At 35.7% G+C, this 24,705-nt stretch overlaps 1 protein-coding gene across 4 annotated transcripts in view; it reads left to right on the plus strand.

The window, feature by feature from the left end:
- Nucleotides 1–24,219, plus strand: part of SREK1 (splicing regulatory glutamic acid and lysine rich protein 1) — a 45,726-nt gene extending 21,507 nt beyond the window's left edge. For 2 of the 4 annotated variants that reach the window (XM_059417985.1, XM_059417987.1), the window contains 9 exons: nucleotides 775–939; nucleotides 1,077–1,255; nucleotides 2,409–2,539; nucleotides 3,402–3,516; nucleotides 8,505–8,624; nucleotides 8,968–9,336; nucleotides 13,478–13,573; nucleotides 20,739–20,883; nucleotides 22,032–24,219. In XM_059417985.1, coding sequence (XP_059273968.1) covers nucleotides 775–939; nucleotides 1,077–1,255; nucleotides 2,409–2,539; nucleotides 3,402–3,516; nucleotides 8,505–8,624; nucleotides 8,968–9,336; nucleotides 13,478–13,573; nucleotides 20,739–20,883; nucleotides 22,032–22,181 — 1,470 coding nt within the window. In that variant the 3' untranslated portion in view covers nucleotides 22,182–24,219. Of the gene's footprint in view, nucleotides 1–774; nucleotides 940–1,076; nucleotides 1,256–2,408; nucleotides 2,540–3,401; nucleotides 3,517–8,504; nucleotides 8,625–8,967; nucleotides 9,337–13,477; nucleotides 13,574–20,738; nucleotides 20,884–22,031 lie in introns of those variants that run through there. The other 2 variants (XM_059417986.1, XM_059417988.1) reach the window with 2 other exon arrangements.
- Nucleotides 24,220–24,705: the final 486 nt, after the last annotated feature.

The following is a 24,705-nucleotide window of genomic DNA, read 5'->3' on the forward strand; positions in this document are numbered from 1 at the left end:
CTGACACAGGACTCCATCTCACAACCCTGAGCTGAAATGGAGTAGGATGCTTAACTCACTGGGCCACCCAGGTGCACCAGGGCCCCAACTTTTCTTAAATCTCATAAATGGAAATGACAGTTCTAATTTTTTTCCCCTTGAAATGTCTTCTCATTAATTCTGCGGAGTCTTCCATTTTCAAATTTTGAGATCTTCTATCTTTCCTAGTTGAAGTTCACATTAAAAATATATTCCTTAACCCTTGAAATAAAACTAAATTTAGTAATGTTATGAAAGATCATTCAAAGCTTTTGTCCTCTTCCCATCAAAGTATATATAAGTTCAGTTTCTTTTCTTAGGTAAACTTTGTCCCTGTTTCAGTTTTAAACTGTGCATGGTAGTACCCTGCTTTTACCGCTTGGCAGCTGAGTAGCTTTGTGAAATTTATTTAACCTCCATAAGTCTTTTTCTTTATCTGTGAAATTGGCATAGTATTCATACAGCAACTTTATAGGCGTAAGTGCTGTAATAATGAGAATTGACTGTTCATTTTTAGTTTCAACTTTGAAAGTAATTAAAATACCCAGATAGTTAAGAATTATGTTGTATTTCTAATTACATGCCTAACTACGGTGACCTCCTCCTCAATAATTCAGATAAATACCTGGCTTAAAGTTAGGACTCCGTAGTTACCTTCCATTCTTGTAGAGTTGATCGTTTTCTTTTTAAGGTTAAAGAATAGTAATCTTGAATACTAACAGGAAGTATGTGTTCTTTCTTTTTTTAAATTTATAGTTGGGTGTTTCCCTTAGCAGTTTGGGAGCTATACCAGCAGCAGCACTAGACCCCAACATTACAACGCTTGGAGAGATACCACAGCCACCACTTATGGGAAATGTGGATCCTTCCAAAATTGATGAAATTAGGAGAACAGTCTATGTTGGCAATTTGAATTCCCAGGTAACTAATTTAAGGAAAAACTGAGTGGTAGGTCCTCTTCCTCTTTACCCCTTCTTCAAAATGATAGCTTTTGACAAATATTTACCTAATTTTAAAAAAAGAATATACTTTATTAAAGCGTGACTTTGTTTCTTCAGACAACAACAGCTGATCAACTACTTGAATTTTTTAAACAAGTTGGAGAAGTGAAGTTTGTGCGGATGGCAGGTGATGAGACTCAGCCAACTCGGTTTGCTTTTGTGGAATTTGCAGACCAAAATTCTGTACCAAGGGCCCTTGCTTTTAATGGAGTTATGTTTGGAGACAGGCCACTGAAGTAAGAAACCCTAAACAAAGAAATTTTAATGATTTTGGAAAAACTTAAAGTATTTCTGATGTAATTAAGGCTTTTTTTTTTTCTTTTTAATAGTAATTGGCAATTTGTGGAAAGGAAGACTTTGTGTTAAGTATAAATGAAATACATTAAGTTACCATTTTAGCTTTTAAAGTTGTATTTGAAGACATTTTCTATTTTATAAGATCTAATTTGATGTTAACATTATATACCCTATATAATGGTTATAAGTCTTTTCTCATAAGCTCTAATAAAGCAGATTGGGTTTGGGTTAGGACTAGACTAAGGGATGGTTGAACATATGAAATGAATTATTTTGGTATTACCAATTATTTTGGTAAATCCAGAATCCCAGGAAGAAAATAATATTAAGTACCCAGAAGTGTTTTGAATCATTTTGAGTTTTAATATTTTCTCATATCCTTGTGTGCAAAATGAAAAATTGGTATAGACTTTATATACTCAAGATCAGAAATTCTATTTCTTGCAGATTATTAAGGCAACAGTTCTATCTAAATTTCATAGGTAATTGCTTTAGTTATATAGCTTGATCGAGATTCAGCTATGAAAGGACGAAATACCTCTTTTTAGTGAATGCCTGTCTTAGTGTGAAGGGGGTAAAGTGAGACTTACCAGATTCATTTATGTGCGTCAGAGAAACCCCTTCTGATCTGATAGGGAGGAGTTTTATCAGGTGCCTCTCAGATTTGAAGCTGTATCTGACTCACCCATGGTTCAGGGTTAATTAAAATTGTGCAATATACAGCCTCTCCTGCGTTCTCCCAGTGTGTAGAGATACCTGTGAAATCTTATATTCCAAGATGAGAAATGATGCATTTTAATACTGATGTCAGGATTTTAATTTATTATAATTCTAAATTGGATATATTCAAGTTGTTAAGGAGTCAGGTAGGGTTCAGTTTTTCTTCTCTCCTCTAGGCTTTGGTAGCAAGAGATAAAGATGAGTGGTAATGAGGGTTTTGATGTTGGTTTTGATTATTCTGTATTTAGCTGTATCATTCTTAATGTGCTCTCGACATGTCCTCAGATTTATAAATATGTGTATCATAAACATTTGTTTCATGTTTTGTAAAATATGGTGTGTATTTGTGATATGCTAATATTTTTAATTTAGAATTAATCACTCCAACAATGCAATAGTAAAACCCCCTGAGATGACACCTCAGGCTGCAGCTAAGGAGTTAGAAGAAGTAATGAAGCGAGTACGAGAGGCTCAGTCCTTTATCTCAGCAGCCATTGAACCAGGTAAGGTCACAGTGTTGTTACCCAGGTCACATAGAACCATAGAACTGGAAGGAATTTTAGAAGTTATCTTGTTTAGTTCCTCCATTTTACAAACAAGAAGACTGAAACTCGAGAAAGAGTAAGTGACTTACTAGTGTCAAAGGTCAAAGAACTGGTTAGCACAAATGCTGTTTTCCCATGATAATGAATTGAGGCACATTAGCTTGAGTTAATCAGTTCTTTATGTTTTTGTAGCAAAGTCAGTGCTCACAACTGATTGGCTTTAAAGCAAAGTATAAATGTTATTGTGAGGCTAAAACTAAGAATAAATATGATTAAAACATAATCAAGCAGGCTCACTTTCCTTCAATGATTTCATTTTAAAAATAAGAAAGAGCCCATGATTAGCCAAACACAAAGACCATTTTAGCAAGGTAAAGGAACACCTGTTCAGACTTTTATTTGCTTACTGAAAGTTAAAAATCCAATCTAAAAATGTCTAGGTGGTTTACAGTTGAGCAAATTTTCTACATTTGCACTCAGAATTTAAGCTTCACTGCTAGCAAAATAAATGGAGAGAAGATTTAAAATCGTTGTCCTAGGAATTACAGACATGTTATAATCGTACATTATGGCAGCAACAAAATATTACGAACAGCTGTTTATAATCATCTGGTTTATATGTACTGCTGCAGGGTGGCTGCACTCAACGAGTTTATGCAATGACTTTCTTGGATGTTTCTGAAGGATAATTGCACAGGAGGAGGATGTACAGAGAGTAGGCCCCTTGCACTATATGTGGTACATTCCACTTGTGCCTGATTATTAACTGGGATCTTTAATTGTTCTGAGCTTACACTGCAAAGTGGTTTTTTCCTCCCAGAGTCTGGAAAGAGCAATGAAAGAAAAGGCGGTCGATCTCGTTCCCATACTCGTTCAAAATCCAGGTCTAGCTCAAAATCCCATTCTAGACGAAAAAGATCGCAGTCAAAACACAGGTGAGAATTTCTGCTATCATATTTAAAATTTTTGGTCATGTATTTAAGACTGTTAAGATTTTTTGAGTTTTTGTTTACGTATTAGAATTTAGAAACTTCAGCGGAGTTCACCAGGAATTATGCTTATTATTAAATGTTGCTTTAATTATAATAATATAGTTGAGAATGAAATTTTATCTAATTGATATATAATTTTTATTATTTCAATTAATTTTCAGTTTCAGAAGTTAGTTTTCTGTCTTAAGGTGCTCTATTCCTTATTCTTCTAAGAATAAACTAGTCTTAATACAGAACTGGCAGAAACTTTCCCTTCTTTTTCTTGAGAAAAAGGAACATACATGTTTGGTGATGCTGAAATATTGTTGAAGTAGCAGCTCCCTGTCCCCTCCCTCCCACCCCCAAGTCTCCTCAAGACTTAGGGAGTAGCACCTCATATCTTGGATTCCAGTACCTACCTGTCTCTAGTGCCATGAGTCAAATGAAGTGCTTTATTAAATCTTTGATATTCTCGATGATAAGAGCCTCTCCTGCACCCACTTTGGGACCTGAAACACAGTAGTAACTTTGCAGCTTTAGCTTCAACTATTGTATTATGCTAAAGTTCTATTTCTGTTCTGTTTGTCTTACTTTAGAACATAGTTCTGTCATTTTAATTTTCTTTTTTAAAAAAATCTGTTGAAGAGGGTGCCTGGGTGGCTCCGCGTCGGTTAAGTGTCTGCCTTTGGCTTAGGATCCTGGCATTGAGCCCTGCATCTTCGCTCCCTGCTCAGTGGGGAGCCTGCTTCTCCCTCTCCTTCCCCCTGCTTATGCTCTCTCTCTGTCAAGTAAATAAATAAAATCTTAAAAAATAATAATAATAAATAAAAAATCTGTTCTGTTGTACTCAGTCTGAATGAGAACTTGCAACAGCATTTTGATTTGGAAGTGCCCTAAGAATCATGTTTAAAGTGAAAAATTTTATTGTCTTCTCTAAGATCTGGAGGGAGGTGTTACTGAAATGTGAGACTGTATATAGTGGATCCTAATTGCATGTTAATATGTATACACATACTTAAGTCTAAAGAGAAGAGGTAGGGAACAGTCTCTGTGCGTGTGTGTGCAGGGCGTGTGTGGTGGTGTTAGAGAAGGAGGAAGGTTTGAGAGAAGGAGAAAAGGGAACCAGTATACTGTATGTTGAACCTCATCAGCAAGCTCACTTTAGTCTATTTTTCTATGATACCAAGGAAATTGAAGCAGTGAGAAAGGAAAAAAATGGTATTCTTTGTTTGACTCTAATAAGCTATACTTCTAGCTGTTTATTGGTGTATACTTCTCCATAATTCTTAGTTTGTATGGTCTCTTTTGGGATATGGTTTTACTGTCTCCCCTTCCAAGGTGTTTCCAGTAAGGCAAGTTCAGATCCAAGTGAAGGAAGTTGTTACATGTACAGGGAAGAGGTCAGAGCCACAGAAGCCTGAGTTGGAGAAGGAAAGTGGTATTGAAGCAGTGGTACTAGATTGTGGATATTTCTGCAGGTTGACAGGATGTGGTGGAGGTAAAGGAGATAAAAGAGATAAAAAATTGAGCTCAAGAGTAATTACTTCTTTTCTGAGAAGGAAAGAGACCAGTGACCTGAATCTCATTTTGTGTTGATTATAAGAGCTGTGCTCCAAATCTAATACCTTACTGGTTTTCTAAGGCTGGAAAAAAGGAAAACATGATTAACATCAGTTTCCTTGATAATCTCTGTGAAGATTTATCTATTGGAGCAAATTTACTTAACTCTCTGCTTTAAGGTTCCTGCTTTTATCATTTTAAGTATATTTGGATATTTTCCCTTTCCAAGAGTTAGTAGGGGAAGGATTTTTCAGTCTAAAGTGAAACTTGTTACTGTTCTTAAGTCATGAGAGTGTTCTCCTCAAGGTTTGTCTATGTAGCATTAGAAATTACTTGCTTTTGGCATACACACATATACATGTAACACTCTCATATATTTATGTAGTATATAAATTTATATTACACTAAATTTATACTAATACAGTATAAATATACTAAAGTAACTTTATTAAAGTTTAAATTTACTAAAGTAAATTTATACTATACTAATTTTTACACATGTATAGAAACACATGTAGCCTTTACTGAGTTCATAAAGAAATACAAAAGAATAAAGGTTCTTTTTAAGGGGGGAAAAAATCCCTTGAAATCCCTGAAAATATTTGACTTAAGGATCTTGATATGTAAGGAACTTCCCCTCAGCTCTGGCTCTGCCCCACTAGACTTACTATCAGGAGTGTGAGTTTCAGGAGCCTTTGCTCTTGAAGGCTTACCCTCTTCTACTTTCTCAGCATTTTCAGATGCTTCTGGAGCCTCCTCCAGCCCCTATCCTTTCCCTTTTCCTTCCCTTGTAAGGAGGCAGGAAGGGGTTTCTTGTCACTATGACCTTGGCTAGGACCAGGGAGATGTATTTTGACTTTGCTCAAATTTTTATATGTGTTTTTTTCAAAGGGCAGTGTTAGAAAAGGTGGGTAGTACTGTAATTATTATATTTTAAAGTTAAGTAACCTTGACAGACCAGCATGGGAACTATAAGACATTTTATAGTACTTTAATGTGAAACAGCGGACTTAGAATTGAACTTTGATGAGACATGATGGTAAGTTGCCCTGTATTTACATTTTAATTTATAAATGTGGTTTTGCACATTATGCTAAAATGAGATCGCCTGATGATAACTCAAGTCTTTCTCTTTGGTTGGATTAGATTTGCTCTTGACTTGAAGCTTTTTGCATTCCTAATCATAACACTTGTTTGGAGGTGACTAGTGGATGAAATAGGGACGTGATAGTTTTTAATGTCAAAATTAAAATATAGTGATTACTCTTGGGACTTTGAAACTCTGAGGACCTGTAGGGTAAGGTGGGAATCCAAGTGATCAGTGTTTTTAAAATTAATTCTTGCTAAGGCTATATCTAATTTTTTAAAAGGTGTTTCTTTGCTTAATTAAGGTTGGAAAGCAGTGTTTGAGGAAAACAAAATTACTATGTATATTTTTAGCAAGTTAACTAGAACAAAAATGTAAAGACTTTCTATTAAGTACGTAGAAGCAAAGGCCTTATAAAACATTCTCCTCATGTGGATGTCTGTAAATGGATTAAAAATGGCTTAAGTTTTGCAGTTTTGCCTTAATACCTAGCACACGACCCTTTATCTCTTGAGTTATTAAAGATTTCAGCAAACTGGCTTATCTTTCTCTATTAAAAATATGGTATTTTCAATACCATAATGTATAATTTTTAAAGCCATAAAATAGATAAGTGGTTCAGTTGAAAATTAGCTGTTGGGAAACATTTTAGGTACTGAAAATGTGTTTAAAAAAACAGGATTTCATTATTCATTGAAAATTGTCTTGAGATTTTTCTGGCTTCTTAGCATACCACAAGCATTTAACTGTATGTATTTCTTTTATAGATCTTTGCTTTAACTTAACTCATGAAAACATGACTATCAAGATGAATTTTAATTATATAAAGCATACTTGTGGAAGTTCATTTGATCTCCTTGGAATAAAGCTGTAACTTAAAGTTTTCATTTATGTTAATTGTTAATGCTGATGATCTTGAAAATTAAGAATTTTGAACATTTACTCTGTGCCTGACACAGCTAGGCATTCGTTCATGCATGATCCGATTCAGTCCTCATGACCCCCCTAGGCGATAAAGGTTTGATTCTCCAACTTTGTAGATGAAGAAACTAGGCTTAGTGCGAGGCTAAGCGAGTAGCCAGAGTTCTCACAGCTAGTATGTGGCAGAGCTGAGTGTCAGAGCCAGATTGTTTTGCTCCAGAGCTGGTGAGTCTTGTCACTTTGTCTGTGCATTCAGTTTTGTTATATTTTGATAAATAGTTACTAGGATAAAAATTACAATATATAAGCACTATTTCAGTGGGAATAAGGAGCCTATAGAATTTCAGAATTGAAGTAACCTTTATTTTTCTTGCAAGAATTCTAGTAATAAAGGGTTTTTTTTTAGGGGCACCTGGGTGGCTCAGTCGGTTAAGTGTGTGCTTTTGGCTCAAGTCATGATCTCAGAGTCCTGGATTTGAGCTCCACATTGGGCTTCCTGAGTCTGCTTCTTCCTCTCCTCAACCCCTCCCTCCCCGTCTTGTGCTCACATTCAAATAAAAATCTTAAAAAGGGGGGGGCGGTGCCTGAGTGGCTCAGTCTGTTAAGCGTCTGCCCTCAGCTCAGATCATGATCCTGGTATCATGGGATTGAGGCCCACATCAGGCTCCCTGCTCGTCCGCTTCTCCCTCTGCCTGCTGTTCCCAGAGCTTGTACACACTCTCTCTCTCTCACTCTTGTTACATATCAAATAAATAAATATTTAAAATGAAAAAAAAAACGGTTTCTTTTAAGAGCTATGTTTATGTAGTTATAAAATCAAGAGGTCTTAGAGATCCAGCATTTAATTATCTGTAGCTTCAACTCATGAGTAATGTTTATTTTCCTGTCATACTAGGAGTGTAATTAGTACTGTGCTTCCTTACACATTCTTAATATATGTTATGACAGACATCACACTGCCAGCTAGAGAAACTCTTGAGCCAGGAAACCACTGTTTGTCAAAGTATCACCATTAGCAGTTCAATTACATGCAAGTTAAGAGTTTAATTTATAGTATAAAACTTGTTCTGTGGGAGAAGTCCTATGGTAACAGGCATATAATAATTAGCACGGGAAAGCCACACTTGGAAATAATAGCTTCAGTCTGACATAGAAAATAATGTAATTTCTTTCTCTGTATTCTGAAAATGAAGTGTTTGGTAAAGTTGCTAAAAATAATTTATTGCAAATAATCTGACTGAGGCGTTATGTAATAGAGAATTTTAAAATACAGATATTGTTGGGGTCAGTTTTAAAATTTTCTTACTTGAAAAACATCTTAAATTTTTAAAAATTACAATTGTAAGAGTAAGTTTTGACATTCTAACAACTTGTTTTTCTTTAGGAGTAGATCCCATAATAGATCACGTTCAAGACAAAAAGACAGACGTAGATCCAAGAGCCCACATAAAAAACGCTCTAAATCAAGGGAGAGACGGAAATCAAGGAGTCGTTCACGTTCACGGTGAGTCTTGGGGAAATTAGCGGTAATTTTTCTCATGGCTTCATTTGTTAAAAAATTATTGTGGTTTAGGTTTCTAATGAGAGACATTTAATATTTTTTATTGCTTTAAGTAGTGATTAATATTGATTGCCATTGATTGGAATCTGATGATCAGAATGACTCATGAGGTTTCTAAAATATGTAATTAAACTGGGTAACTGTTTCATCTAACAGCCTCATGTACACCTGGGTTATATAGAAATTATAAGCTAGTATACGTTGTTTTGTTGAAGAAAGGGAGGTCCTTTTTGGGGAGTAGAATAATTTTAGTTGTGAATTTATTTATTTATTTTTGTTTTTAAAGGGACAAGAGAAAAGACACCCGAGAAAAGATCAAGGAAAAGGAAAGAGTGAAAGAAAAAGATAGAGAAAAGGAAAGGGAAAAAGAGAGAGAGAGGGAGAAGGAACGTGAAAAAGAAAAGGAACGGGGTAAAAACAAAGACCGGGATAAAGAACGGGAAAAAGACCGGGATAAAGACAAGGAAAAGGACAGAGAGAGAGAGCGGGAAAAAGAACATGACAAGGAGCGAGACAAGGACAAGGAACAGGACAAAGAAAAGGAACGAGACAAGGACCGATCCAAAGAGATAGATGACAAAAGAAAGAAGGATAAAAAATCCAGAACACCACCCAGAAGTTACAATGCATCAAGAAGATCTCGTAGTTCCAGCAGGTTTGATAATGCTTAAAATTTTTACGAAAGGGTTTACTGATAACAAATGAGAATCTGAATTTTAACCAAGGGGAAGAGGTTATTCTACATAAGTGAAAACAGTACAATAATACCAGAACGTTGCCCTTTAATTGCAGAATAAACATTTCTCTAATAGAGCACTTGCCACAGTATTAGAATCTGTGAGGTGGAAGAGATGATAATTGGGCAATTCGAAAAGTTTTAACTATCCTTTGTAATCCCTGGTATAAAACAGTGACTGCTGCTGCTTATTTTCTTGGAGGATGAGATGGCAAGGACAAGGTTTCCTTTTTTCTTTCCCCTGCCCTTCTTTTTAACCTCTTGGTAAATTTTCATATTCAGAATGCTTATTAAAATTTCATTTGTTTTTACTGCTCTGTTTTGTTAAGTGCATGACTTTTAAATTTTTGTTTTCCTTGATCTGTCAATGTTAAGATTTTCCTTTTTTCTTAGGACTGTTCCGTCTATTAATAAGTACACTGCCACCAGGTGGCAGCACGTTGCCATAGTAACAGCTGCAAAAAGAAGACCTAGACCTTCCTTGATTCAAGATTATCTAAACCTATATCCATTATTCCACATGATATAGTAACTGAGTAAATGGGAGTTCTTAATTTTTTTAATAGTAGATCTTAAAAATACTAAACAAAACACCTATTTTAGCAAGTTTTTATGACTTTTAAACTTGGTTTTTCATAGAAGGTGATTGGAGATGAATGCATATTTCCCGTTTTTCTAACTTTGTGTTCTAGTAGCTTGTTCTTAATATACCAGTCTTTGGTTAGGTAATACAAGATAATTGCAGGCATTTGTTGAATGCTTTACCAAGTGTCAGATTTTGTTTTGGCACAATTTTTCATGACTGGCCTTACTTAATTGCCATAGTAAGTCTGTGAGAAGACTATTAGTATCATGGTTTCCAAGTGTGATAATACCACGGCTTAGGGGAGGTTTTCCATCTGCTCTACACTTCCATATTAGAAATATGGTAGTTCTTGGGGCACTTGGGTGGCTCAGTGGGTTAAGCTGCTGCCTTCAGCTCAGGTCATGATCTCAGGGTCCTGGGATCGAGTCCCGCATCGGGCTCTCTGCTCAGCAGGGAGCCTGCTTCCTTCTCTCTCTCTCTCTGCCTGCCTCTCAGTGTACTTGTAATTTCTCTCTGTCAAATAAATAAATAAAATCTTTAAAAAAAAAAAAAAGAAATATGGTAGTTCTTTTTCTTCTTTTTAAGAGATTTTGTTTAATTGAGAATTCTCTAATCAGAACTTGGTACCTGCTTTAAGAAACTACCGCAGAAGCATAAAATTGAAAGTAATAGTGTATGTAAACAGACCGCTGTTGTATTTCAGCACATTGAACCAGAAACTGAAGAATTAACTTAGCTTCTTGCTGTGGACCTCAGTCAAGCCTTGCAACTATTCTTTTGCTGCACAGTGATTTTATTGATTGTCTGTCACACCTTCTTTTGTGTTTATATGATCATTTAATTATTGCCCTTCGTAACAGAAAACAATGTTTTGGTTCCTTTTAATTTCAGTTGAATTTACTTTTTAGATGACTTTGAAATATTTAGTTTTGTAGGGGGCCATTTTAAGTTACTTGACATTTAAGGAAGTTGAGATGTTTACATTCATTCCTAAATATATTAACTAACCTCTGGGGCCTGGAAAAGAAAGGCTAACTAACACTAGTTTCTAAAGGTTCAGAAGTTTGGTATGTTTTATGCTTTCATAAGAGCTTGGTGAAGAGTTACAATTTGTCATCTTTTAGCATTTTCCTGTTTTTTATGTGCTCTGATTTGTTTAGTAAACAGGAAACATTTTCATGGCTCGGAAAAATAGGGTATGTGGCATTTTATTTTCAACATTGTCCTCTAGCCTACATTTTAATTTTTTTTTAATTTTTAAAAAATTTTTTCAAAAGATTTTTTATTTGTTTGACAGAGAGAGAGATCATAAGTAGGCAGAGAGTCAGGCAGAGAGAGAGAGAGAAGCAGGCTCCCCGCTGAGCAAAGAGCCCGATGCAGGGCTCCATCCCAGGACACTGAGATCATGACCTGAGCCGAAGGCAGCGGCTTAATCCACTGAGCCACCCAGGTGCCCCTAACCTACATTTTTAAATTTTGATACTTCTACAACTTTCATAGTATTTTAAGTAACAAGCAATAAAGCTAGTGAAGAGAAAGAAAATATTGACACTGAGTATGTGCAGGACACTGTGTGTGGTACTTACAGGTATCATCCTAAATCCTCGTAACAGCACTATCAAGCTTAGTTATTAACCCGATTTTCCAGTTGGAAAAACTGAAACTCAGGTTAAGTAATATGGCCCTAGTCATGCAACTGGTAAGTGGTGGAACTAAAATTTAAATCTAAGTGTAACCAACTACAGGTACTTTTACTACCCCTGACTGCCTCTTTCTCACCTAATTGGTGTTCTGGATTGCTGTCTGTCCAGACTTAGCTCTCATTATCATCAGCTGTTAGTTACTAGATGTCTATCTGTACACAGTGCTTCCTGAACAAAGTTAAACAGTCAAAACTGGTCGCAGTGGAACTATTTTGAGGGTAAACAAAGTCTAAGATACATTGATATTCTCATACTATGAAATAAGTATTTGTGGTACTTATACAGAGCTGTTACAGAATGTCACAGACAATGGATTGTCTTTCCCTAATTTTCACATTAGTCAGGAAGTATAATTTTGGGGTGTTCTGGAATAAAATTGGGTAATGGAGGAGAGATCTTGAGGTAAAATTGGAATTGATGGTATTTTCAAAGTTCTTGGCTATTATAGGCAAAATGCTTCTTTAGCTTAGAATTTTATTTATTTATTTATTTGACAAGAGAGATCACAAGTAGGCAGAGAGGCAGGTGGGGGTCAGGGGAAGCAGGCTCCCCACAGAGCAGGTAGCTTGATGTGGGGCTCGATCCCAGGATCATGACCTGAGCCGAGGCATAGGCTTAACCCAGTGAGCCACCCAGGCACCCCTAGCCTAGAATATTCTTACTGAGGGTGGTGTGGAGAACTTAGATTCTAGGGGTTTTGGTTCTTTCACCTATATGGCCACTAATTATTAGAGCTCCTTGGGAGGTGATTGGACACATTAATCATAGTAAGTATGTCCTCCTACCTCATCCCTGAATTACGGACATCTTGAAATTAATTGTTTCTCAGTTGACCACACTTATAAATAAAGTTATTTGGTAACATGTTAAACAAAATAGTTTTTAATAATATAAACATTGTTAATTCAGTGGTTATTTTTTATTTCATATTTAAGCCACCCCAGGTTTTAACTATTTTACTTCTGTCTAAGCAACTTGTTCATTCGGTTTAAATGAATAGAGCAATAAAATGGTAGGAAGTTGGAGGATAAAACAATTTCTCTGTAAAACAGATTCATGTAAATTATTTTTTAGAGACATTCTAAATGTTTGAATTTGGGAAGTTCACATTTTGGAAGCCAACTTAATCTTTCTATAAAATAATCCACAGTGGGGCAGCAAGGAGTTAGATGCAGGACAAAGGATCTGGATAAGCAGAACATATTTTAGATCCTGGAGAAGAACATACTTAACTTGAGAGAATCTGAAATATCCATTGATATTTTTTTTCATTCAGGAAATTAGTGTTCAAATAAACCAGATGAAAAGGAGTCTTCTCCCTTTTCTGTTATGAAATCTTAGAACATATTTTTATGTCCATAAAATTTATGGTTCAAAATTTGACTTGCAGTAATATTAGATAATAGAACATGTTCTTGGGGGCCTGGGTGGCTCAGCCGTTAGGCATCTGCCTTCAGCTCAGGTCATGATCTCAGGGTCCTGGGATTGAGCCCTGCATCAGACTCCCTGCCTGGCAGGAATCCTGCTTCTCCCTCTCCCACTCATCCTGCTTGTTTTCCCTCTCTTATTGTGTTTCTCTCTGTCAAATCAATCAATCAATCAATCTTTAAAAAAAAAAAAAAAGACATGTTCTTTAAAGGACATGAGTTTAAACTGGTCTTTGAAGACTACTGTTAACTAGAGAGTCTTAAGGACCCTTTTGTTTTTGTGTATTTGAATTGCGCTTTATTAAAATTGCTGCATTTTTAAATGATATATTTGTTATTTTCAGGGAAAGGCGTAGGAGGAGGAGCAGGAGTTCTTCCAGATCACCAAGAACATCAAAAACTATAAAAAGGAAATCTTCTAGATCTCCGTCTCCTAGGAGGTAGGTTGAAAGTGTGTACTAAATCCAAGGATGGGGGCGCGTGGGTGGTTCAGTGGGTTAAAGCCTCTGCCTTCGGCTCAGGTCATGATCCCAGGGTGCTGGGATCTAGCCCCGCATTGGGCTCTCTGCTCAGCAGGGAGCCTGCTTCCTCCTTTCTCTCTGCCTGCCTCTATACCTACTTGTGATCGCTCTGTCTGTCAAATAAATAAATAAAATCTTAAAACAACAACAACAAAACCTAAATCCAAGGATGGAGCAGGGGAAGAAAATTTTTCTTCTTGGTCTATTTTTGAAATTTTTATTTTGAATGAGTAGTATGTTACACATTTGCATGTTCAGAAATCCCAACACTATAAAAAGTAATACATCAGTTCACCTATGCACTACTCTGTGTCCATAAGTAGTGACTTCATTTTTTGGATTGTATATTCTTCTGTTTTTGTGTAGAGATCTATAACATTTAAATTTATATTTTCTTTTCATATTTCTTATCCAGAAGGTAGCACAAAAAACACTTGTGCCCTTGCTTTTTGTCAGTCAACAGACTGGAGACCTTTATGTATTCATCAGTGAGTGCTGCTTTACTCTTTTTTAGAACTGCATGGACTTCATTGTGTGGCAGTACTTTGGTTTATTTAACCAGCCTGCAGTAGTATGGGTTTGCTTAATTTTCCTGTATTATAAATTACTGTACTGTACTATAGTGAATACCTTTGGACTTAACTTCATTGTGTGCAGGTTATGTGGGAAAATTCCAAAAGTGGTGTTGTGTCACAGCTTGTGTGTGTTTATAATTTGGACAGGTGTTTCTTTATTGCCCTCCATATAGATTGGCAGCAGTTTGCATGTCAGCTGGCTATGTATGAGAGTGTTTTCTCTCAGCTGCACTGTATTATGTTACTATAGTTGTGGGTTTTTGACTGTCTGATAGATGAGAAATTGTATCAGTATATAATCAGTAATTTTAGTTGCATTTCTCTGAATAGTGAAGGTGACCTTCTCGTCATATATTTGAAGGCCATATATATTTCCTTTTCTGTGAATTGTTGGTATACTTTGGCCATTTTTTTGTGGGGTCTGCTTTTTGTTTATAGAATTTCCTTATATCCAGGGGCTCTTTTTATATTAGAGTGATTTTTTTTTTTAAGTATTGTTTTTATTTTTGTTTGTGTTTTAGTTTTTAACAAGCTCTACCCCCAGCATGGTGCTCGAACTCAAAACCCTGAGATCGAGAAGTTGCATGCTCTTCTGAGCCAGCTAGGCCCCCCCCCAATTAGGGAGATTAGTGATTTGATATGAGGTATCATTCCTACTTTGTCATTTCTTTTCAGAAAATATTATAAGACTTGATTTTAAAGAGGATTTTGATTTTTTTTTATAATTACTCAAGTTTTTTCTTTTCTTTCTCTCTTTCTTTTCTTTTCTTTTTTTTTTTTTTTCTTTAAAGTAGAGTGTAAAACCAGTGTGGAGCCTCAGACTCAAAACCCTAAGATTGAGGGTCACATGTTCTACTGACTGAGCCAGTCAGGTGCCCCTCAGATTTTTTCTTTTATGACTTCTGGATTTTGAGTCACATCAGATTAGGTCTTTTCTATTCTAAGATTATAATCAAATGCCTTCCATTGTTTCTTCTTATAATTTTATGGTTTTACTTACTGTATTAAAATCTTTGATCCATTAGGAGGAGGTCATCCTTATGTATAATATGGCATGTGGATCCAATTTTATTTTTCCATATGCTTTTCTTTTGATCAGTATCATTTATTAAAAACTCAGTTTTTCTAACTTTGATTTGTTATATTGCCTTTTCAGGTATTAAATATTTCTTTCTGTAAATGGGTCTATTTCTGGGTCCCTGGGTTGGTTTGAATTATTATCATGTACCAATGCTCCAGGTTTTTAATTACTCAAATTGTGTAGTATTTTTTAAACATTTAGTCAGTCTGATCCTCCCCCACACTTCGACTGCTGTTTTTTGAGCATTTTTGACAATTCTTACCTGTGTTGTTTTTTTTTTTTCCCATTTGAAAATAAGAGTCAGTTGTTTAGGTTCTAGAAATAAAATCTTGAATAAAATATAGAAATAAAATATAGAAATAAAGTTAACTTAGGGGACATTGATAAATTTATTTTTTAAATAAATGAAGCTTTGTGATAGTCAGTTTTTCTATACCGACTCTTTTTCACTTTGTTAAACCATCCATAGCATTATTTTAAGAATGTTTCAGTGTGGGTACCTGGGTGGCTCAGTGGGTTAAGCCTCTGCCTCTGGCTCAGGTCATAATCTTGGGGTCCTGGGATTGAGTCCCACATCGGGCTCTCTGCTCAGCAGGGAGCCTGCTTCCCTGTCTCTCTCCGCCTGCCTCTCTGCCTACTTGTGATATCTCTTTCTTTCTCTCTCTGTAAAATAACATAAATAAATCTTAAAAAAAAAAAAAAGAATGTTCCAGTGTTTGTTTTATACAGATTTTATGCAATTTCTGAGTTTATTCCTAGATCTTTTTTTGTTGTTGCCCTTGTTAATGAAGTCTTTTCTTTCGTTATGTCCTCTCATTGCTGGTTGGCTTTGTGCTGCAAGGAAGGTTATTGCATTCTGTGTATTTATTTTTCATTTCACTACCTTAATGAATGGGTATAGTTTTTCGGTTGGTTTTCCCTGGTTTTATAGGTACAGAAAAGAGAAATTTATAAAAACCTTTGTCAGCGTGTAGAGAAGAGCATGTTTCTCAGTAGGGGTCTTATGTTTATTTGCATTGTTTCAGGGTGAAGATAATGGACGGCATTACTGTAGTTGTGGGCCACATATGTATTTTTAATACTTTGCTCATGAAAGAACTTTTCAGTTAGGAACTCAAATTAGATAAAAAGTTGTGTTCACAAAGTTACTTTTTGCCTGTTTGTTGTGCGTTGCTCCCCATTCACCTTCTGTGAGTAATCGATTGTTTTTATCCTTCCTGTGTTTCTTTTTGTAAAATTAAGCAGATGCATTGATTAGAATAACTCCTTCTTCACGAAAGATAGCATACATTATGTATACACTGTGTGTGTGTGTGTGTGTGTGTGTGTGTGTGTGTGTGTGAGAGAGAGAGAGAGAGACACTACCTAGCCCCAACTACACCTTGGGTTTATTTATATATAGACTTAAAAGATTTTATTTATTTATTTGGCAGAGAGCACACAAGCGGGGGAGAGACAGGGAGAGGGAGAAGCAGGCTCCCTGTGGAGTAGGGTGCCTCTTGGAGGACTTGATCCCAAGACCCTGGGAGCATGATGGGAGCTGAAGGCAGATGCTTAACCGACTGAGCCACCTAGGCGCTCCTTAGGTGTTTCTTTTGTTGTTGTTTTTTTGAATTGAGAAGTAATCCACATGTCATAAAATTCACTTTAAATATGCAACTCACTGGTTTTTAATGAGGTTCACAGTATCGTCAACCATCACTGCTACTTAATTCCAGAATATTTTTTTCACTTGAAACCCGTACCCATAAGCACTTAATCCCTACTAGCTCCTGGGAGTCCCTAGTCTAACTTACTCTGTGGATTTGCCTGTGCTGGACATTGGTATATGGACTCATGCAGTATGCGTAGTGTTCTGTATTTGTATTACATTAAATGTAATGTTTTCAAGGTTCGTGTTAGAGCATGTATTGATATCTTATTCCTTGTGTGAATAATACTCCGTTGAATGGATGAAACCATGTTTTACTTATCCATTCATTAATTAATGAACTTAGTATTTTTCCATTTTCTAACTATTATGTATAATGCTTCCATGAACATTCATTCACAAGTTTTTGTGTAGGCACTTGTTTTCCTTTCTCTGGAGCACGGGCCTAGGGAGTGGTAATTGCTGAGTCTTAGAGTACACTTTTTTTTTTTTTTTAAATCAGTATGCAGAGCAGCGAATCAATTTATTTACTTATTTACTTACTTTTTAAATTTGTAAGTAATCTTAGGGTGGCACTAGTCACCTGCTGTACGAAGTGAACCAGCCAGGTGTCCCTCTCCTTATCTTTTTAGGAACTGCCAGACTGTTTTCCCAAGTGCCTCTGTCATTCGACCTTCCCACCAGCATTGTGCTAGCACTCCCAGTTTCTCTGCATGCTCACCAACACTTGTTATTGTCTGCCTCTGATTATAGCCATTCTACTGAGTGCATAATGGTATCTTGTACCATCTTGTAGTTTTGGTTTGCGTTTTTCTAATGAATAGTGATGTCGAGCATCTTTTTTTTTTTTAAAGATTTTATTTATTTATTTATTTATTTATTTATTTTTTTTTTTAAAGATTTTATTTATTTATTTGTCAGAGAGAGAGAGCAAGAGCGAGCACAGGCAGAGAGGCAGGCAGAGTCAGAGGGAGAAGCAGGCTCCCTGCGGAGCAAGGAGCCCGATGTGGGACTCGATCCCAGGACGCTGGGATCATGACCTGAGCCGAAGGCAGCTGCTTAACCAACTGAGCCACCCAGGCGTCCCTTATTTATTTATTTACTTGACAGAGATCACAGGTAGGCAGAGAGGCAGGCAGAGAGAGGGGGAAGCAGGCTCCCCCCCCTGCTGAGCAGAGAGCCCGATGTGGGGCTCGATCCCAGGATCCTGGGATCATGACCTGAGCTGAAGGCAGAGGCTTCAACTCACTGAGCCACCCAGGTGCCCCTGTTGAGCATCTTTTTGTGTGCTTTATTGATCATTTATATATCTTAGGGGACATGTCTTTTCAAGTTTTCTGCCCATTTCCAAATTGGGTATTTGTATTTTGTTAAGTTGTGAGAGTTCTCTAAATTCTTTATATTAATCTCGTACCAGAGACATGATTTGCAAATATTCTCTCCTGTTTTGTGGGTTGCTTTCTCATTTTCCTGATACTATTCTTTGGTTCACAAAAGCTCTTAATTTTGATGTAGTCAGATTTGTCTATTTTTTCCTTTCAATGCCTGTGCTTTTGGTGTCCTATCCAGAAAATCATTTGTAAATGCAGTGTCATGAAGATCTTCTCCTGTGTTTTCTTCTAAGAATTTTATAGTCTTAGCATACACATTTAGGTCTTCAATCTATTTTGAGTTAACTTTTTAATATAGTATAAGATAATGGTCCAACTTTATTCTTGTACATGTGGGTATCCAGTTTTCCTGATGTCATTTGTTGAAAAGAGTGTCCTTTCCCCATTGAATGGGTCTTAGCATCCTTGTCAGAAATCATTTGAACCATTTATGTGGGAGTTTATTTCTGGGTCTTCTGGTCTATTCCAGTGGTTTATTTTCTGTCCTTATATAGTACTGTACTGTTTTGATTACTGTACCTTGTAAGTAAGTTGGGAATGCTGTGCCTTCAACCTTTATTCTTTTTAAGATTGTTTTTGCTGTTTGATATCCTTAAAGATTCTGTATGCATTTTAGGGTGGGTTTTTGTATTTCTGCAACAACAGCAATGGGATTTTGATAGAGGTTGCATTCAGTCTCTAGGTGGCTTTGGATACTGTTGCCATTTTAATAATACTTAAGTCTTTCAATCCATAAACATGAATGTCTTTCTATTTATTTGTCCTCATCTTTTTCAGCAAATTTTTTGACTCCTTGGTTAAATTTACTCCTAAGACATTTATTCAGTTTGATGTGATTGTTCCCTTGATATTTAAAAATTCTGTAGAAAGATGCACACATATGTTGTAAATATGTCATTTTTCTTTTGAATATGGTAATGTATTTTTTTTCCTTGCGAAGGTTTATGTAGGCAAATATTTTTTTTTTTTTTTTTTTTTTTTTATTTGACAGAGAGAGAGATCACAAGTAGATGGAGAGGCAGGCAGAGAGAGCGAGAGAGAGAGGGAAGCAGGCTCCCTGCTGAGCAGAGAGCCCGATGCGGGACTCGATCCCAGGACCCTGAGATCATGACCTGAGCCGAAGGCAGCGGCTTAACCCACTGAGCCACCCAGGCGCCCTATGTAGGCAAATTTATCAGTCTTTTATTGTACCTGAATTTAGTTGTCGTTAAAAAAAATCTTACAGGAATTTTGCTTTGAAAAGGTGGGTAAATTTTCTTCTAGCATTTGTATTTTATTTTAAAAATTTAGGTTTCTCATCCATTTGGACCTATTTATATATTGTGGAATGAGATACGAGATATTGATTGAGTTTTATCACTTACCAAATAATAATCCAGTTGTAAGACCCATCTTTTCCTCGATGATTTGAGATGCTACCTTTCTTATACTAAATATTTATATGTACTTAGTTCTGCTTGCCCAGTGTCTTTATTTGTTTTCTTGGTCTTTGTCTTTATTTTTGAATTATTCATAATAAGAGAAAAAAGCTTAAAATTCCACGTTAAGGCCAACTTGTTAAAATAGAAAGTCTTGGGGCGCCTGGGTGACTCAGTGGGTTAAAGCCTCTGCCTCCAACTCCGGTCATGATCCCAGGGTCCTGGGATCGAGCCCTGCATTGGGCTCTCTGCTCAGTGGGGAGCCTGCTTCCTCCTCTCTGCCTGCCTGCCTCTCAGCCTACTTGTGATCTCTCTCTGTCAAATAAATAAATAAAATCTTAAAAAAAAATAAAAAGGTAGAAAATCTTATGTTTCCGATTGGAAACACGATGTTTTGTTCTCTAATTCTAAGGGTATATTGTTTTTATCATTGGAACTTGTTCTTGTAGTCTTCCCTTAACTTTTGATCTTGAATTGGTGTGACTTGTTTATAATGGTGAATGACAATGACAGTAGCACTGTTATTTTGAAATTCCAAGTTTTGCTGATATTCAGTCATTCAGTCCTCCCTGGGAGATGCCTTTAATTGTTTGTCCTTTTCATTCCTTTCTGCTTACTCATTTTTTGCTTTGAAAAGGTGGGTAAAAAACCTGTGTATTTGGTTTTATTTTAATCTCATTACAGTTGATAAATAAATCTTGAACAAATAAATTGAAAATACGAAATTGTGGTTTATGTGAACACATGGTGGCCTCTGCAAAGACTTGGGCATCTTTAAAAAATTAATTTTTTAATTAATACGAAGTGGAGTAGGTGGGGCTATAGGACTGTTTATGTTACTTGGTCAGACCAGATTACTGATGGGCTTACATATAGTGCATTAGTGTTAGAGAAGACTGTTTTGTCAATGACATAGTGGGTCTTTAATCTCTTAGAAGTTAACTGGCATATTATCACTATTCTTATAGCAGAAATAAGAAGGATAAAAAGAGAGAAAAAGAAAGGGACCATATTAGTGAAAGAAGAGAGAGAGAACGATCAAGCTCTACAAGAAAAAGCTCTAATGACCGAGATGGAAAGGAAAAGTTGGAGAAGAACAATACTTCACTTAAAGTAAGTAGCAGGCATTCATTATTTAGGCTTTGAATAATTAATAATTAAGATTTTTTTTTTTTTTTTACATAGGACTAGGTGTAGACCAAAACCTTTTTGAGGGCTGTGGTATTTTGTATGTTTTTGGTATCTTTTAATATTTATTCAATTGGTAACTTTTTTAAGCTGGATTTTTGAAGGGATGAGGTAAGAGCTAACTGAAACTCATATGCTTTCCTTACTTTAGGGAGTCCTAGAATGGCATACAATAAGACTGTTTGTACATAACGTGTATTATATGTGGAACAATATATGATAAGGTATTTGATTTTATACAAAGATTTCTGGTTGAGGGTATTTTCCTCAAAAAATATATATATTCTTGAAATAGATTTGTTTCAGCAAATCTGACAAAAGTTCTGTCATCATTGGTTTTGTAATGTACACTGAAATTAGTAGATTTACTGGATTAGAATAATTAATGGAAAACCAAATTCCACCAAGTAAGGGTATTTTTTGGGATAAATATTTACTTATGAATTACATTAATTGCTTTGCTATTTCAGTAAGTGTATTTGTATTTGGAAATCAATTATGAGTTTTGGAGCTTTCATCTTACAATTTTATTTACTCATTGGTAGGGGTTTATCATCATTGTCAGTAACGTTGATAATGCCTCTTGAGCATTTCTGTATGTCTGATGTCAGAGATTGTTCCATATGTTCTCATTTAATTCTCCTTTGAACTGAGGGCAGAATTGCACTGTTCTTGAGCAGTCTTTGCTAGGACAAACAGTGATTTCTTTTTCTACAGCCTCTAAATTTTTCTTCTTTGGTATCCAGATTACAGATCTATCCTGGCATCTTTGGGAACTGTTTAACTCTTTTCAGCAGATCTCTTCCATTTTTTCAATTCAGTAATGTTTACTGAACACTTCCTAGACTTTCTTCTAGATTATTTTATTCTAATTTAATTTACAGTTTCCATATTTTATGAGAAGTATGGAGGACACACTGATACATGTTTGCATATCTTATTTATATGATAAGGTAATGACAGAAAATACCTACTTTTACTAAGTTCACAGAAATACATATGTTATCCATAACCAGATGTAACAGGAAATTCTTGAGAAAAATATTAAATGTGTGGCTTCATACTTACTTTAGGAGAAGGAACACAATAAAGAACCAGAAGCAAGCGTGGGCAAAGAAGTAGATGACAAGGATGCACCAAGGACCGAGGAAAACAAAGTACAGCAAAATGGAAATTGTCAGCCAAATGAAGAAAACCTCTCTACCAAAACAGAAGCAGTATAGAACTGACAAATGCACCTCTAAACACACGCTGGAATAAAATCCAAAGCTTTTAAATCTCTCAACAAGATGTTAAACAGTGAAGAAATCCAGTTGAGCATAAAGATACAAACTAACAGCTTTTCTAGTTGTTAGGTGACTGTGTGGCCATCTTGTTCCGGAGTAAGAAAATAAAGCATGGACATCGTGAAAATAACAGGTGTTACCCAGACTCCTCATCTTCTAGAATCTGTGCATTTCCATGGTGGCTGACACACTCGTTATGTGGTTTGTTAGTGTTTGCCAAGAACCATTAAAAATAAATGGGACATCAAAATCAAATTTGTACTATCCTTAAAGACTGGAGATAAGCATTGGAGGCTCTTTTTAAAAATGGTAGTTGCTGAATTTTGTATTGTTTTACTTTTTTTTTTTTAATTTCAATATATACAGATTTGATGATGTGCTTGAAATCGGTGGAAATATATATACATCCTTGTAAGTGCAGAGTATGTAAGAAGTTTTAACATTTACTTCACAGGATTTACGGTGATTGTGTTAAATTCTCACTATTGTGTTTTCTTTTGCTCACTGTTTAGGACAACAGGTTTTTTTTGTTGTTGTTAAAATAGTTTTACAGACTAAAGTTGCTTAAATAAGTGGATTAACAAACAACTGACAATGCATGCTCCTGTTCTCTCTCAAAAGGAAGAGCACCCGTGTTGAATACTAATAATAGTGCATTAGTATTCAGTGTTTAGAATCATTGGGTCTCCCCACAGAGTAAGCATTTCTTTTTGAACTTTTCTTGACATTTCCAAGCTTATTACAAATAATACTGCAGTGTGTTGTCAGCTGTAGGTGGCAAAGGTGCCATTATAAAAAGAAAACTGGGTTTTCAAAATGGGCTATGGGAGCACAAGCTGAAGCTTTAGTGCCTTCTACAATGTGGTATGCTGTTTTCTAGAATTTTATATGTGCTAGTCATTCTCAGTTCATATGGAACATAGATGGATATTCCACTCACTCCCATAGAGAAGGGTGCAAGTGGTATGTCAGAAGAGCTTCTTATGTAGTTCACCTAACATGAGGGAAGTCCTGTTTTCAAGAATGACTTTAGAGCTTAAAACAACAATGCAGTTTTGGGACCATCAGTTTTATACTGTGATAATTGAAAATGAAGCACGTTCGTTCTTTACTTAAATCAGAGCAAACACTTTTGTTGTCTCCATTGGATGGCCTTAATTATTACCTCTTAATCATCTTCTCATAAATGATGTGCAGAAATTCTATGTAAAAGAGAACACATGAGGTTATTTGTTTTAAGGATATGTTTACTTGAGTTTAAAATATAGGTCATTCGTTACTCTTAGGCTCACTTTCTGCAGGAAGTATGCAAGTAGGAAAACAACATTGCTAATATTTTCCCCCAAAGCCATAACTCATAGTTTCAGATATCTTTTCATTATTGTTTTGTTCTCCTAAAAGTTACACTTTTTAATTAGCATGTTATTTAAAAAATCAAGTATCAATTATTTTAATGCAACCTAATACAATCAAATTACTCTGTTGCCTTACCTCATGGGAAGAGTTACTTATAGATTTAAGAAGCTGAGTAGCACATCAGTTACTTGGTTTCAACTTGAGTTTTCTTTTAATGTTAATACTATTGAAACTTAAGTATTTGGTAGAGAATGGAAAGAATTGCCCTTATTGCAATGAAGCCTGGTTTGATTATGAAGCTGCTTAATTACTCTTCATGTGTTCAGAATAACTGTGTTTTTTTTTCCTTTTTGTCACTGTGTACATTAAAATTTTTGAAAATGCTTTACTATGTAAAGTATAGATGGTCATTTTAATCATTCAGCCACATACGGTTGGCTGGTAAACAGCTTATTCTGATACAAGAATGCTTGGGTGCATATGGAAAGATTGCGAAGGAGTGGGTGTCTTGCACCAACAGCTGTCTTATTTATAATATGTAAGTAGAATAGAGCAAATGTTTGAATCTTTGTTATTTTTAGTACCATTTCTCTAATAAAGCTAAGTATTTTAGAGGAAAGTACTTGTTTATGCATTTCAAAATAGCATCTTAGTTTATCATGTTTATCTTGTTTTAGTTGGCATAGTGATTATTTCAACTTGGAGAATGAATGTGTGGTGTCTATAAAATCATCATTTAAAGTTTGAGCTATTTCTTGTACTCTGGAGTCTTAATGTTCCCTGTATTGACAGTTGACAAACTTAATTTGGTTCTTGCTGCTAATTATTTTTCCTGTTGGTGATATTCAGCTTTAAAATGATGATGATGCTTTTGGAAGACTCCGATTTGTTAAAGTTGGACATGAATAGGAATACAAGAGATCCAGAGAAAGTGAAAAAATGTTCTTAAATGGGCTTATGGAAGCAAAGCTTTCTAGGGCCTGGAGGTATTGGAGTGAGTGTGAGTGTGCATGTGTGTGTGTGTGTGTGTGAGAGAGAGAGAGAGAAAGAGAGACTTTTTTGTTTTTGTTCACTTATAGGAGCCAGGTAGGTTTCCATTTATTTG

The sequence above is a fragment of the Mustela nigripes genome, chromosome 12 (genome assembly GCF_022355385.1).
Source record: "Mustela nigripes isolate SB6536 chromosome 12, MUSNIG.SB6536, whole genome shotgun sequence".
Taxonomy (NCBI): Eukaryota; Metazoa; Chordata; class Mammalia; order Carnivora; family Mustelidae; genus Mustela; species Mustela nigripes.